At 41.8% G+C, this 16,973-nt stretch overlaps 1 protein-coding gene across 1 annotated transcript in view; it reads right to left on the minus strand.

Moving 5' to 3' along the window:
• CUNH3orf67 (chromosome unknown C3orf67 homolog) overlaps nucleotides 1–16,973 on the minus strand; it is a 179,919-nt gene that overhangs the window by 6,258 nt on the left and 156,688 nt on the right. Inside the window, exon 14 of the mRNA XM_029911205.1 lies at nucleotides 1,314–1,405. Within this exon, the coding sequence (XP_029767065.1) occupies nucleotides 1,314–1,405 (92 nt within the window). The remainder of the gene's footprint in view (nucleotides 1–1,313; nucleotides 1,406–16,973) is intronic.

Consider the following 16,973-nt stretch of genomic DNA (forward strand, 5'->3'; position numbering starts at 1 on the left):
ATGTTCTGGACCTTTGTAGAATCTCATGGAACCTTCCAGCCTTTCTGAGCACTACATTTTTCTCAAACCTCCTAGAATGCTGTCAGCCATGCCCTTGTGGGTATCTAAGGGGCGGGGCGTCGCTAGTCAGTCAGTGAGGCATAAGAACGAAGTGAGAGCCCAGCTGCGATATTGTGAACCTTGTTTTATTGTGTAATTGTGAAAGTGTACTTGTGTTTTAAGATTTGGAGAGTGTAAGTAGCAACTAATAAAGGACATATTTAATGAGACGCCAGAGGTATCTGTCAAACCCCTGTCTATGCAGCAATATAAAAGAAATACCGTTACTTCTTTTGCTATACTTAACATGTAATGTTTGATGACTTTCTAAGACTGTGGAACACAGACTTTTGCTCTCCCTAATACTGTCTGTTTTCCCCCGTAGAAAATAAAAGATGCCCCCGAAGAAGCCTTCAGGAGCTCAGTATAGGAAGCGAAAAGCTCAGTTGCAATCTAGTTTGCAGCAAGGGGCAAATTTTACAGAGCCTATGACAGGGATAAATTATGCATGCAAATTGTGCATCAAAGTCGTGAAATAGGCTACAACTGCAATAAAAATAAGGTATGTCAAAGTTTAACAAATGGAGGGTGGGCACCAAAGACGCTTCTCGCTGGGAGCACCATTTGGTCTAGGACCAGACCTGCCTCCAGCGAAGAACCGTAACATATGGGTGCTGCTATCACTGTAGGTGATGACTCACCATTGTTTAACAGTGCTCAAGAGCCACACCAAGCTTTCATTTAGGACATGATCTGAAATCTTTACTTACATAAGCAATTCTTACTCATCAGAGTAGTTCTGTCAATGGAGCTATTCTTGTGTGTAGGGATTACTTGCATGAGTAAAGGCTGCAGCCTCACGTTTACACATCTCTCCTTCATGGACTCTCCATTCCTACCTCCTTCTCCTCCAGCAGCAACGTCCTCTTTCAAAATGAACAGGATGCATTTCCTTCCAGAGCTAATCCATACTGCTCTTGATTAGCAGACAACAGTCACTATGCAAATGAATTCTCCACTTATCAGAGACAGAAAGTGTCCTTGTCTGACTCTACCAGTCTGAGCTGATAGTAAGAATCAGAGGACTTAAAAGAGTCAGACCAGAATCTACTCCATGGAAGTGCAACCAAATGACCACATTGACTTCCTTGCAGAAGTCCGCATTTAACAGCAGTGTGAGAACAATATTGAGCAATACATCTCTGTTACAATTCGTAAATCATTACACATTCTTCACATATTCTCCTCACTGTCCCACTTTTATAAATTCCTACCTGGAATATTTAGACTTGCTGAAGATTCAATATGCTTTGCTAGCTCTTGGCTTGGAAGAATTATGGGGGGGCTGAACACATTTAACCAGTCCCTGAAAAAGATGAATCCAAATGTCAGTCATTCTGAACAAAGTTGTTTTGTTCCTCCCTAAATCTCACCATTAGGGTTAAAACTTTTCATAAACATCTTAGGTGTGGTGAAACAAAATAAATTATGTGCTTTTCACATTTAATAAACTCAATAGCAGCACTCTTCAAAAGTTTGAAAATTAAGGTGTGCTTAGCAGCAAAACGAGTATCTCCTAGGTAGAAATTTCTAAGCAGTTCTACAGTGAGCCCTAAAGCTCACAAAGTAATTTTCCTTCAAGTAAACACATTCACGAATATGGGCATTTAACTATAACAGAAAATATCTGAACAACAAAACCCACCTCTATTTTAAAATTGCCCATTTTATGTGCATTGCATTTTGAGATACTGCTAACACCAAGCACTAAACCAAAACTAATGAAATAAGCACAGTTAACATGCTATATAATGGAATTTCATAATCACAGACAAATACACATTAAAACACATTCATAACAACACATCTATAAAGACTTCTCATGGACTTTCTTGCTAATGGAGCATTTTCTAACGACATTTGATTTGTTTCTCTAATTATAGCAGAAAGAAAAATTCCTATATGGCAGCAAATTACAGGTTTATATTAAACTGCAACACAGTTAGTTCATTCTATGAATATACTTGCATAATTATATACATACACATATTTACACATGTATACACGTTTGGTCTGATTTTCAAAGGAACATTTGTTTTTATTTACTGCATTAGTATTTCCAGAATATATCCAACAAAAGTGATAGGGAAGAAGAATGTTCAGTGTAGTAAAAGAAAAAAAAAAGGGGGGGGGGGAGAAAGGAATAACAACATGTACCAGACCCCTATAAATGGGAAAATTATACAACAGTAGCATAAATCTTGTTACCTACAATCCCTGATGGCAGAGGAAGAGAGCGTAGTAGCACAATCACAGTAAGACCGTACGCTCTTCTGGGCAGGGCCCAGCTTTTTGTTACGTGTTGGTCCCATGCTTAACACAAAGGACTTGAAGCCCCTCGGTGCTACTGCAGTACAAACAATAATTCGTACACGTACATTCACTAGGACACCTTTTTGTATAATTACCACAGAGCTAAGAAATGCAGAGTTAAATCAAGAACACATTTTACTGGCTGAATATATAGAGTTAGAAGACTTGCCCGGGCCCCAGCTGCTGCAGTGGTGGCACAGGATTTGGTGGGCCTTCTGTAGTTAAGAAGGGAGTCTGGGCCAGATAATCCACGGATGGCTTATTTATCCCTTATTTAACTTGACCTGCTTTTTATGCCTTTGTTGCACTTTGTACTTTCTAAAGCTTTGTGAAATGACTTTCATGTTATCATGTGTTCATACAAAATCCAGTTGTTCCTATACTGCACTCCATTTGTTGCAGTTGAATGTGGTAGGACAGAAAGCATCGTATTTCAGGTAATGGAGAATAAAACAGTCCTTTAGGGAAATATGTGTTTTGGTTGCAGACTGAGCTGCAGACTTTTTCACCAACAGCATTTGGGCAGAAGTCGCAGCATCAGCATGCTCCGGTTACCAGGGCAGTTCTTTCAATCAAACCAGCTCCTGCCCACCACTAGGGGGCCATGTTTCAATATGGGAAAACAGCTACAAGTTAACTGGCCCATCCGTTTTTACTGCAGATCTCTGGTATTTGTCAAAACTTCCACAGAAACCAGGAACTAGCCTTCAATGCATTAGAAGCCTTGACATTTGAACATGGAATCCTGATGTGGACCGTGGTAACCAATCCTACTTTATTAGATTAAGGCCATGTCTCCAGACATAAACCTAGATCCCTCCTGTTGGGTCAAGCTGTGCTCAGTGCAAAACTGAAGGCGGCGGGGGAGGGAGGGAAGGGAAGGGACAAAGGTGCCTTTAAAGGTGCCCCCCTTATGTTTGCCTCATGCTGGGGCTGGCTTCGGACTGGGTGGGTTTCTGGCATACGTCAGAGCAATTTCAGGGCTGCTGTAACTAATACATTATTGGTCATGGTCCCCATGGGCTGTTCCAGCAGCCAGACACAGGGATGTCCTGGGCACGTCCCTATGCCGGAGGCCAGGAGGAGGAGGATTCCTCTGCTCATGAAGCCAGCCAGATCTGCTGGCTTTTCACTACTTTCTGCTGCCAGCTTGGGGCCCATGATCTGGCACCTAATAAATAGGTAAGATACTGGTGCTTCCAGTGCTTTCTGCAAATCCATGCCGACCTGAGATAACACAGGCTAGGATTTGTTTCTGAAAGAGAAACCTGGCAGAGCTCAGTTGGTTGCTGTGGCTGCTAAAATATGCCGTTTGCTTTCCTTCTCTCAGTTGGTTCTTGTGCTGCTGGTGCATGTTATTGCTTCCACATCATCTGCTGCTGGTATGTACACACAATCTGGGGTGAATCTGGGGACATACACCTGCTCTTTTGCAGCCAAGATGAAAAAACCTAATTTTCCACCTCAGAAAACACAACTGCTGGGGCAGAACGTCACCAAGTACGATAGAGGATTTAAAGAGAGAGAGATACTGAATTTTCCATCATTTTAATATGTACAAAATAAAATTTGAAATGTTCTTTCATACCATCCTTGTATTTGCACCTAGATGACCAACTTCACCACCAGTCCTTGCTACCACTCAGCCACTGGCCGTGAGCACCAGTCCACACTCATGACCATTTCTCACTACAACTCTCCACACACACGTTCTCCAAAAACACCCTAAAGAGTATCCAGTTCTACCCAAGTGTCCGAAGTGTCACAGAATGACAGTGAGGTAAGTGAGTGCACTGTAACCCACAGAGTCACAGTTAAAAACACTTCAGTTGCTGCAATTTGCATTTCTGGTATTATCTACCTCAAGCACAAGTTCTTGAGTTTTTGTGCTACTGCTGGGACAAGGGTTTAATCATAATTAGCTGACATGATGTTTAATCTCAGATTTGACCAGATTCGTGCTGTGTGGTCAGTCATGATCAAGCATCATGACAGCTAACTTGACTCTTCACAATCACATTCAAACACCACCATGTTCTGAGTGAAGACAAGCTCCAAGAGAAGTTACAGGGGGAATCGAAAGAATATAAAATGCAATGTTTTGCTGGAACATGCATGTTAATACCCTACACCAGCAAAAAACACCACAAAACCTTTAAGGAAGAGTGGTGGGTCAGATCCAGAGAGAGAGAGGACTAGACTGTGTCTCATCTGAAAGACAATACCTCCAGCAGGTGCCTATTCATACCCTGCTGGTGCAATGGCCAATTTTTAAACTGCAATAGCTTGGCTCTTTTAATTTTTTTTCTTTTCAATTTAATATTATGGACTTCTTGTTGGCCAAACGTTACTTTTAAAGTTGAAGCCATTCAAACAAATGCATGTTAAAAATGGATCTCATATTTCCACACATGACCAACCCAACCGTTCCCAAAATTGGTAAACAAAATTCATATCTGTGCTGAGATCCTGTCTGCCAACTCTCAGAAGAAAGCAAAGATTTGCAATTGATTGATAAACCTCTAAAAAGTGGGTTTCTAGTGGAGATGCTGACAGATGCTTTGCTCTAGCAGTCAAGACAGGCATTAGGCACACATGAAACTTGTAACCTCTTGGGGCCCAGCTTTCAAGGAAGCACCTAAGACAGCATGTGTGTGTGAGCGGGAGAGAGTACAAGTGAGCTACATTTTTTATAACATTCCTTGTTGAAATCTTTTTTATATCTTTGTATAAAATAAGAAGTCCAGCAGACAACTGGTCATTAGAATGCTTAGCAATGTAGATTGTGGGCTGCATGTCTAATTTATCCTTCATCTTACACTGACTGAAGAAAGAATCGTTTTAGGGTGAATTTCTTAAAGAAGCCAGTTTATCTCCTCAAAACAGAAAAACTAATCAAGCATTTTGATTAATTAGAGACACCCTCTGTTTATGCTATTATCAAGACCTCAAGCTGTAATCAATACAATCAACATGCCAGGACCTATCTATGGCTTTCTTGATAACAAAGTTGAATGCTAAACAGTACACTCTTTGACATTGTGAGTCACATTATGTGACGGTCCAGAAGTGGCAGTTTTCATAAACATTCAAAGTTAGGTTTAGCACTGACTTTGGCATTAAGATTCTTACAGTTATTCTGTAACTTATTTTTCATGTCAAGGTACGTAACAGCATGCACTATACAATTTTACCATCTCGTTCCTTTTTTCCTCCAATATTTGCATCAGAAAATCTGTCTTACAGATTCAGGAAGTAATTATAATATATTGAAAATCACAAGATAGTTGAGTAGCATTTAAAAATGAACATAATCATTTGTATTTCTGTAAACAGCTTCTGTTATAGCTATGTGACAAACTTAATTAATCTTTGCAACAAATTGTGCCGATCAGTAAAGTATGCTTGGGAAACCTTGCCAATACTTTATAACTAGCATGGATACAAAGCCTTTGCCAGTGACAGTAACAGTAGCATATCACAATTGTCACCATTAACAATAGATTGCTAGCAATAGCAGAATTCAGGAGCACTGCAGGTCCCTTCTTGAAATGTTAGAGCTTGCCAACACGATGTGGGAAAGCGCACCACAGGGGTGTGATTTGTAAAGTTAACAGTCCCATGTAGACCCTGTTGGCGTGCTCTAACAGGTACCTATTTCACGCCATGTAGACAGATCTGGACGAGCTCCCCCTTCTGGACACTCACCAGACTGCTTGCTGTGAGGGGATACAACTGCTGGATCCTGTGGGTTTTAAACCTCCAGAATCTGAACTGAGACTAGACTCTGCTGTTGTCCGGGGTCTCTAGACACTCTTGGGGTGTACACCCTCTGTTTAGCAACCCCTCCTGAGAGCTGCAACCATGCTGCCGACTGCCCAGCCCCTGGAACCAGGCTGACCCCCTCCCCTGTAGCTTAAGCACAGCCTCTCCCAGAGCTCCAGCTGTGTGAACGTTCTGAGTCCCAAGGGAACTCTCCAAGGGCACATGCAGCGGCGTAACACAGAAAACACAGACACTTTGCACAGGATTCTAACACCATTGTTCTTTATTTAATCACCCGAGGAATATAAATATCTATACAAAAATAAATCTTTCAAACATGTTCCCGCCTCAGTTTCCTCACCACTCCAAAGCATTCTTTGGGCTAGCGGCATTCAGGATCCTTCTGCTGCAGCACGTGATCTGTGTTCTGAAATGTGGAACTTCCTCTCACCAGCCAGCCTTCTCTGACTAATCCGTCCCCGACCTCTCTCCTGCCCAAAGCTTCCTTGGTCATTCTGCGTGTCTTTTTTAAATGCCTGCTTTGTTGCCTCTGTCTCTTTGTCTTGTTGGGAACTTTCCACACTTCACTCTCCCCTCCCTACAGACAAGCAGGAGGAAGTAGTTTCTCCTAGGCTCCAGTCAACCCACTGTCCTGCGGTGCTTCACTCTGGTTAGGCAGTTGCTCAGTTCCAATGACCCACCATTGTACCTGGTCAGGGAGGGATGTGCTTAAACTTTGTCAGTAATGGTGGATACAAAACAGATAGAGACGCAGTGGCTGATACAGCAACCTCATAACCACCACCTCACAGAATCAACCCAAATTCAGAACTTGTACAGACAGATTTCCCAGATCATCACAGCTTCATACCCTGATTTGCATAGTTGTGAGGCTGGAGCTAGTCAAATAGTAAAAAAATGATAATTAATAAGTACATTTGTGAATGAATATTGGCATATTTGTTCCACGGATATTTGTTTGTATGAGTATTCAGAAAACTGGTTTATTTGCTCAAAATTATTGTAAAGCCCAAACTTTATATAAGTTTTAGCACATTTGTCTCAAAATCCAAACAGAAAGTGTGTTAGTTATTATGTGCTATTGATTATTCTTCTGCATAAAAAAATTGAGTTGTCCAATCAAGGAGCAGAAAAAATATCATTTGACTTATGTGACCAATCAAACACTGACAATAATGAACAGTAAATAGTTGAAGAGGACTTATGTAGGAATAACTGATAGGCTGATATTTAATTGCATAAACTATTTCGTGAATATTTAGGAACAACAGATGAGGACAGGTTCATGAATGATTCACAAGCAGATGAAAAGGGCTGAATTTGTCGAGTAACTTATTGGCAATGAATAATTTCACTAACTCTACATGAGGTCAAAACACCACAATTTGTGGGCCAAAGCTACAAATATATTTTGAAGAAATACAGAAACAAAATGTCTATGTCTCTGATTAGTATCCATAAAGCACTTGGTAGATGGGATTTCTCATGTGCGTAATGTTAATCACATGTGTAAGCATTTGGATGACTGGGGCTTTACATTGTAATGTATAATGTACATGTAGTTGGAGAAGTCATCTTGTTTTATGGTAACAGTTCCATTAAAATAACAAATGTGTGCTCTTCAAAACTAGTTTTACAGTGACTTTAGGAGCTCTGAAGTCCATTAACAATGAACAACAAGAAAAGATGCTTGTGCTGTGTATGTAACTTCTGGTTCATCTTATATCTGTTCTGGGGATACAAAATGTTGAAATCAAATTTCAGTTACTGCCATCAGCTATGTCAATAATAATGCTGCAGTCATCTTAGTCTTAAACTGTCCATTACTGCCTCTAAAAACACTTCAGTTTTGCTATTTGAACATTCTCACAATTACTTAAATCAAAAATGACATAAAACCATGAGACATTCAATAGTGTTTATAAATAAATTCCTAATTGAGATAACTGTTCATTTTTTCTCAACTCCAGGTCAGAAAACAACATTTCTATGATGGATAATAGAGAGAATGTGCCGAAGAATAATAGAATGCATTACCTACAAAGATACATAGTATATTTATATACACAAATCAAGGAAAAAGATTTTCAAGTGTACATTTTAATAGAATGCTTAAACAGGACTAAAATATGGTATGTCAAATTTTTATTTTGCAATACAAGTTTGTATGACTTGAAAGATATATTTCAAAAAGAAATATCACAATTATTTTAAGGTCAAAGTGGCAATATGTTGATGATTAAAAAATGCAAGGCACGAGCTATATTTTATTACTCTCCTAGAATGTTATTGTAGTTTTAAAATATCATTAAATCAGCACAAACCAACACTTATCATTTCCTGCACATTTTTCACAGGGAGCTGCATTCTGACTATGAGTAATCTGTTAATCTGTTCTTTGCCTCACAATCCGTCAAAGTGACAGATTCATTCCATCCTTAATACATAATATCTTCATTTACTGTATGCCTTACTGGAACTTTCTATTTTGCTAGCACAAAGATTTAGAAAATCACAAGCAAATTTACAGAATGTCACAAGCTCTTGGTCTTGCCTCTTGCCTGCTATCCACCACTTCAGCAAATCCAGCCTGTCACAGTTCAGGGCAACTGCACTAGTAGTTCCCGTCAGTGGACCACACAGGGCACCCAATTTCGGGCTTCTAGATCCCCAGCTGCTGCCTGTCTTGGGTGGAGACCTGCGTTCCTCTCCCTTCTGACTGTCTTTACTGTCTACTTCCCAGCACAGACAAGTTGGCCAAGGACACCTACTGGCTTTCTCTTTAGAGACAGTTAACAGGTGTAATTGCTACAGATGTAAATTACCACACAGCACTTCCTAGTGAAGCCTAATTTATTCTTAAGGTAAAAGGTACTACAAAGAAAACATCAAAAACGATAAAAGAAACTACACATATTAACAAGTTTACCAGAACGGACCCCAACCCTAACATGGTAGGATCAGTGCTTCAACCCCCCCTCACGGGGCGTCTGCTGTGGTCATGAGTTCATCACAGCTTCAGCTCAGAACAAGCCCCCAGTCCTGAGGACTGGGGCCCTCCGTGGACCAGGGGTCCTGTCTATTTGCTGGATCAGGAAGAAAAGGCCCCACAACAGTTTAAAACCAGGCTATTTATCCAAACCCCTTTCTTTGTCTGTTGGTCGCTGGAGAATCCAGTTTGAATTAGTATATGCACATTTCTCCAGGAGGTGGCTTCAAAGTGTTCATAAGGGAGGTAGCAAATTAGCATACCCCCTCCTAATAGGGAAGAGAAGGTACATACAGTGCCACAATAACACATACACAATTGCATCTTTAACAAAATGGACCCCAAAGGTATTCAGACTAATTCAATAAGGTTTAATTTAATTCAATAAATTTTATCTAAATTCCATAAGATTTGTTCAGGATATTACAGGATATTGTCAGTCTGTTACATGGCCAACTAAATGCTCAGTAATCCTAAAGGAAGCAAAGAGATTTTATTTTTAAACCTGACTAATTTAATTTTTAATGACTGACTAATTAAAGAAGAGGTCGATAAAAGTACAAGTGAGATTGTACATGGAGATCCTAATTCAGCTCTTATTAAAGTATCTTTCCATTAGCTTCCATGGAAGCAGAGTCAGGTCCAGACAGAGTAAAGCAGTCATGAACAGATTTAAAATTTTTATTAAGATGATGTTAAAAATAAATAAATAGTGAACAGAGTTTGAGCATAGAAGTTTCTGGTTATCAGGGAATAACATACAGATTATCGAGGGTGCAAAGTTTGGGTTAAGCTTAGGTGGCATGAGGAATACATAGTCTGCAATATCCCCGATTGGGGGTAAAAGGTTGATGGGTCAAAGTACAGACATTGAGATATGAGGGTATGAAGTTCATAGAGTGGTTGTGTTCGGGTGTGGAGTATAATGAGTGGATATGATGATGAGGATGGATTGACCCTCATTTGGTGAGATTTAATGTTTAGGGAGTTTATGGTTCCAGTTCATATAATCCAACGGAGAAGGTCACTTGGTCCCTTTCTAGTAGTGGGAGAACGATGTCACTCTGGCTCACGCCTCCTGGTACTGTCGGTGGCCGGTGATGTGCTCGATGTAGATGTCCCTGGACCATCGGATGGTGTCTGAGACCATGAGGCGCCGCATGAGACGTGCGTAGCGTCGACCGATCCCGCAGGTCCGCAGCACTCGTTCGTTGCAGGGGTCCCAGGCTCCCAGGGCTCTGACACTCAGGGTGTCCATCTGCACCTCATAGCCCTTCGCTCTCAGGGTGTCAGCCGGGAGGGCTACACATGGAGCTAGATCCTCAGCTGGTGCAAACACTGTCAGTCGGCGTAGGTACACTGACATCAGTTGGCTTACAGCCGTTGAGAATCTAGCCTATTAAACTAACAGGAGTTTCTTTCAATGTCAACTGTTGATGGATATATTTTAGTAGTTTATTAAAAGCAAAAGGAACACATGCATATTCATTTACATTAGGCTGAAAACAGTAGCGAAAGACCTGACTTGCAGGTTAATAATCATTTAATAATTAATAGATCTTGCTGTTTGGTGGTCAGATCTTCCTTAAGGAAGTACGCACAACTCCCATTATGTTTTACGTTTAGTAGGAGCTAAATTGCAATTTTACTTAAAGACTAAACTTCCATTTTATTATACTGGTGATTTGCTGGCTAGATTTCAAACTTGGTGTTCACTGCTCTTTTGGCATTATAAATGATGCCAACAGAGAAAAACAATGTTTTATTACCTAATTTAACGAAAAATATTATGCCCTTTCTTCTTTGTTAACTTTGATTCATTTGCTTATCAGTGTATTGGCTGTATAACTTGCAGTAAGGAATTTTTAAAGGGAAATAAGTTACTTGGCAAAATTCCTGCATATTCACATTTAATCTCAGTCAAATAGACGGTAATAAAGCATATCAATTATCCACTATCTTCACTTGTCTGCTAGTTCAAATGCCCAAACATTTAACAAAGTGTCAATTAGTGGGGGTTTTATAGAGCTAAAAGGCTGAACACAAGCAAACTCTTCATTTTAAGAATTACGTTTTAATGTTTCATCAATTCATAAAACGCCTTCTAACTAGTCTTGTTGCGGCTAACATCGTTTGCTTTCTCTCATACAGTCAACCCCCAGCAGGATTCTGCTGTCCTGTGCCACAGACTGCATCCCATTTATTCTTAATGGATGACTAGGGAGCGAGGGGCTTTTAAAAATCAATGGACAAGTCCAGCTCAATGGAACAATAACTTTAACATTAATATAATCAAATGAGTTAACAGGTGTGCTGCTGAAAACAAAACCTGAAAATTACTTTTCCTTCTCTGTGAGAGGAATCATTTAAACAAATACACTCAAGACAACACTGGACTTTTGGCATATCATTACACTAACCTGGTTTTATTTTGATATAACAACAGTGTAAAATTAAGCTGTAAATTTAATCAATGTGGCAAAAACTATGCTTTTGCAGTGTAATCTGCTTTTAAAAGTAGCAAGTTTTTCCAGTAACAATAGGATAACTACAAAGGAATCCTGAGTAATAAACGCTTTTGTGTAGCAGAGCAGATGTATAATTTACCGTTGTAAAAAAAAAAGAGAAAATTATAAAAAGGAATAGCTTTTCTGAAAGGAAAGTGAACTTTGGAAGTTACATGAGACTGATATCATCCTGGAAAGAGGGACGTAGGACCCTAATCCTGTAACTGTCTCTGTGTGGGTGACCCTTATGTCTGTGTGGAGACAACTTCAGGATCAGGATGCAAGTGAATTCCTGCTCTGCCTTGGCTGCCTGGCAGTCTGCTTCAATGGAGACTCAAAGAAACCCCATGAATCCCACCCCTACACCCACCGGGACACTCTTATGTTGCAAGGGTAACAATGGGCTTATTTTGCTAGAAAGATGCCTGTGTACTGCAAGCAGCTGGATCTCAGTGGAACCTAGGAGTGTCAACTTGATGACATGACTGAACTTAACAATGCCTTGGGAAGTGAGAGGTCACGCCTCAACCTACTGTAGATCTCTGGAGCTATAGCTCACAGTGTTGACACTGAGCTAGCTTAAACCTTCACATGGTTTTAGTGGCATAATAAGAGGCTAATCTATAAGAATAAGCTGTTTAGGGTACAACTAGTTACTGAAACAATGAAGTATAGCTTCACTTTGACAGTGTCTTGCAGACAGATCAACTGTGTGTCCAAATGTTTCACAGAGATAAGTACTAAATAGCAGCGGGACGAAGAATTGAAGAGGTCTCAGCAGGGCAGACAACGTTCCATGTCAAGTTACAATTCTGAAGAAATGGGGTGGCAGCAGAGGGACAGAGAAAAGCATGTCTAGACAGGTTTCAGAGTAGACAGGAGCTGCGCAGGAGAAAGGCTCACCCCAGCAATGGGCAGTGGGACGTGAAGGGACAGAGATGAGGCTGATGCTAGAAGAAAGGCAGGAGCAGGGAAAGGGGGTAGAAATTGTTAAGAGCGCTGATTCTGGCCTGTAGCTGAGCTCAGGTTTATGCATCCTTTGGATCTCCTGTGATCTCGGGCTGCCAGGAGCCAGGTGAGCCCCTTGTGCAAGCTTGAGCAGCCCCAAGGGGTACTTTGCAATTGGATAATTTCCCTCAGGCAGTGGGTCATCCTCAGTAGGGCAGTCAGCCACTGGAGCAGCACAAAGGATCCAGGATACTGCTCATAATCAGGGCCAAGGCCTGTGCAACGAGATAGGACAAGTCCGAGGATGGCTGTATGAAGTGGGAAGTTTTGTACTGCATTGTGAAATGAACAGGGAGCCAGGGATTTATCTGAGGAGAGAGGTGATTACCTGACACGTGCTGGGAGAGCAATACAGCAATGCACAGACAATCCAGGAAGTCTTTGGAGAGTGTTGGGGACAATTTCCTGGTGCAAGTGCTGGAGGAACCAACTAGGGGCAGAGCTCTTCTTGACCTGCTGTCACAAACAGGAAGGAACTGGTAGGGGAAGTAGGAGTGGGTGGCAACTTGGGCAGCAGTGATCATGAGATGGTCGAGTTCAGGATCCTGACAAAAGGAAGAAAGGAGAACAGCAGAATATGGACCCTAGACTTCAGAAAAGCAGAGTTTGACTCCCTTAGGGAACTGATGGGCAGGATCCCCCGGGAGGCTAATATGAGGGGGAAAGGAGTCCAGGAGAGCTGGCTGTGTTTTAAAGAAGCCTTATTGAGGGAGCAGGAACAAACCATCCCGAAATGCAGAAAGAACAGCAAATATGGCAGGCGACCAGCTTGGCTTAACAGAGAAATCTTTGGTGAGCTTAAACACAAAACTGAAGCTTACAAGAAGTGGAAACTTGGACAGATGACTAGGGAGGAGTATAAAAATATTGCTCGAGTATGCAGATGTGTAATCAGGAAGGCCAAAGCACAATTGGAGTTGCAGCTAGTAAGGGATGTGAAGGGTAACAAAAAGGGTTTCTTTAGGTATGTTAGCAACAAGAAGGTGGTCAGGGAAAGTGTGGGACCCTTACTGAATGGGGGAGGCAACCTAGTGACAGAGGATGTGGAAAAAGCTGAAGTACTCAATGATTGTTTTGCCTCGGTCTTCACAGACAAGATCAGCTCCCTGACTGATGAACTGGGCAGCACAGTATGGGGAAGAGGTGAGCAACCCTGAGTGGTGAAAGAACAGGTTAAGGACTATTTAGAAAAGCTGGACATGCACAAGTCCATAGGGCTGGATGTAATGCATCTGAGGGTGTTGAGGGACTTGGCTGATGTGATTGCAGAGCCATTGGCCATTATCTTTGAAAACTCTTGGTGATCGGGGGAGGTCCCAGACGATTGGAAAAAGGCAAACATCGTGCCCATCTTTAAAAAAGGGAAGAAGAAGAATCTTGGGAACAACAGACTGGTCAGCCTCACCTCTGTCCCTGGAAAAATCATGGAGCAGGTCCTCAAGGAATCCATTTTGAAGCACTTGGAGGAGAGGAAGGTGATCAGGAACATGGATTCACCAAGGGCAAGTCATGCCTGACCAACCTGATTGCTTATTTATTATTTAGCAGATTATTTAGTCTGCAGAAGAGAAGAATGAGAGGGGATTTGATAGCTGCTTTCAACTACCTGAAAGGGGGTTCCAAAGAGGATGGATCTAGACTGTTCTCAGTGGTACCAGATGACAGAACAAGGAGTAATGGTCTCAAGTTGCAGTGGGGGAAGTTTAGGTTGGATATTAGGAAAGACTTTTTTACTAGGAGGGTGGAGAAGCACTGGAATTGGTTACCTAGGGAGAAGGTGGAATCTCCTTCCTTAGAGGTTTTTAAGGTCAGGTTTGACAAAGCCCTGGCTGGGATGATTTAGTTGGGGATTAGGTCCTGCTTTGAGCAGGGGGTTGGACTAGATGACCTCCTGAGGTCCCTTCTAACCTTGGTATTCTATGATTCTATGATTGCCTTCTATGATGAGATAACTGGTTTCTGTGGATATGGGGAAAGCAGTGGATGTGATATATCTTGACTTTAGCAAAGCTTTTGATATGGTCTCCCACAGTATTCTTGCCAGCAAGTTAAAAAAGTATGGATTGGATGAATGGACTATAAGGCGGATAGAAAGCTGGCTAGATTGTCGGGCTCAATGGGTAGTGATCAATGGCTCGATGTCTAGTTGGCAGCCGGTATCAAGCGCAGTGCCCCAGGGGTTGGTCCTGGGGCCGGTTTTGTTCAACATCTTCATTAATGATCTGGATGATTGGATGGATTGCACCCTCAGCAAGTAAGCTGGGGGGGGAGGTAGATACGCTGGACGGGAGGGATAGGGTCCAGAATGACTTAGACAAACTGGAGGATTGGGCCAAAAGAAATCTGATGAGGTTCAACAAGGACAAGTGCAGAGTCCTGCACTTAGGACAGAAAAATCCCATGCACTGCTACAGGCTGCAGACCGACTGGCTAAGCAGCAGTTCAGTGGACAAGAAGCTGGATATGAGTCAACAGTGTGCACTTCTTGCCACGAAGGCTAACGGCATATTGGGCTGAATTAGTAGGAGCACTGCCAGCAGATTGAGGGAAGTGATTATTCATCACTGGTGAGGCCACATCTGGAGTATTGTGTCCAGTTTTGGGCCCCCAACCACAGAAAGGATGTGGACAAATTGGAGAGAGTCCAGCGGAGGGCAATGAAAATAATTAGGGGGCTGAGGCACATGACTTACGAGGAGACGCTGAGGCAACTGGGGTTATTTAGTCTGCAGAAGAGAAGAGTGAGGGGGGATTTGATAGCAGCCTTCAACTACCTGAAGGGGGGTTCCAAAGAGGATGGAGCTAGGCTGTTCTCAGTGGTGGCAGATGACAGAACAAGGAGCAATGGTCTCAAGTTGCAGTGGGGGAGGTCTAGGTTGGATAATAGGAAACACTATTTCACTACGAGGGTGGTGAAGCACTGGAATGCGTTACCTAGGGAGGTGATGGAATCTCCATCCTTAGAGGTTTTTAAGGCCTGGCTTGGCAAAGCCCTGTCTGGGATGATTTAGCTGGGGTTGGTCCTGCTTTGAGCAGGGGGTTGGACTAGATACCTCCTGAGGTCTCTTCCAACCCTAATCTTCTATGATATTGGTCAGGCTTATTTAGAGGTATGAAAAGGCAGGAAGCAACATACATGTACTTGCTTCCTGGAGCCTGGGAGACAAGACTAAAAGATGATACTTCGGCTGCACATGGTATGCAAAAGGTGGATTCCATGGTAAAGTAATTTTGAATACTCCAGCTGGGGAAGCCTGACAAATCTTGGTCAAATCTTCCAGAGAAGGAGGGGAAGTGGAAGACAGAGTATATAGACTCAGACAATGGGAAGCCATGTGTTTTTCACCAGGATTCGCTCACATATTCTATACCTGTAGGGCACCAAGTTCTTGAGAACCCCTTGGCAGCCAGCTGTTTCGCCAGCATTATCGAAACTTTCTAAGATAGTTTTTAATAAGGTGTGTTCTATATAACCCACATTTATTGTCACGGTACCTTTGGTGCATACTGTGGCCTGACAAGTGCAGCAGAATTTCACTAATTCAGATTAACGACTGGGAGACCCACTGTAAATTACTGAATTTTGTGAATGAGTGAGTAAGTGAACAAGCCTAATGAAAAAGCAAAGTACATTTTGTGATACATTATCCCCGTTTGCTTATTTTGACAGCTGCAGTGTAGTTTTATAATACTTCATAATGTAATGTTGTCTGTTTGGTAAAAGCAATGAAGTTGTATGACTTTGCTCTTGTAATGAATCATAAAAATGAATATGCTTCTTTGATTGCATTGCTGCACTCATTTTTTTTAACTTACACTTTCAACCTTGAGCTATTTTGCTATTAAATCTGTGCTTGGAAGAGGGTGAGACACCCATTGTTTATGTATGAATTCGACAGCATGCAGATTAGTGAAATTCGGTTGTAGTGCAAATATATATATATAATCCTTTTGTGACTGCACTGTCTTTTAAGGACATTTGAACGATGCAGCAAGATTAAGGGTACAAACCAACAGGGAGTGCACACCAGGGACTGGTCTGTTTGGTTTTCATTAGCTGGGGCAAACAAGTGTGCTTGAATTGCAATCTCAGCACTTAATGAGCCCCTAGGTTTTAGTTTCAAGACAATACATGGAGTTTGCACCTGACCCATGCAGCAGAATCTTGCATGTCCATTACAAATTTCAGGCTGTCTGATAAGGGCAGATGCTGAATGCCTGTGGAAATGAGGAGTTGTGAAGAGAACTCTGTAACAGAGAGATTTAGGTAA

This window comes from Terrapene carolina, unplaced genomic scaffold, assembly GCF_002925995.2.
Source record: "Terrapene carolina triunguis isolate 2854851 unplaced genomic scaffold, T_m_triunguis-2.0 Scaffold89, whole genome shotgun sequence".
Lineage (NCBI taxonomy): Eukaryota > Metazoa > Chordata > Testudines > Emydidae > Terrapene > Terrapene triunguis.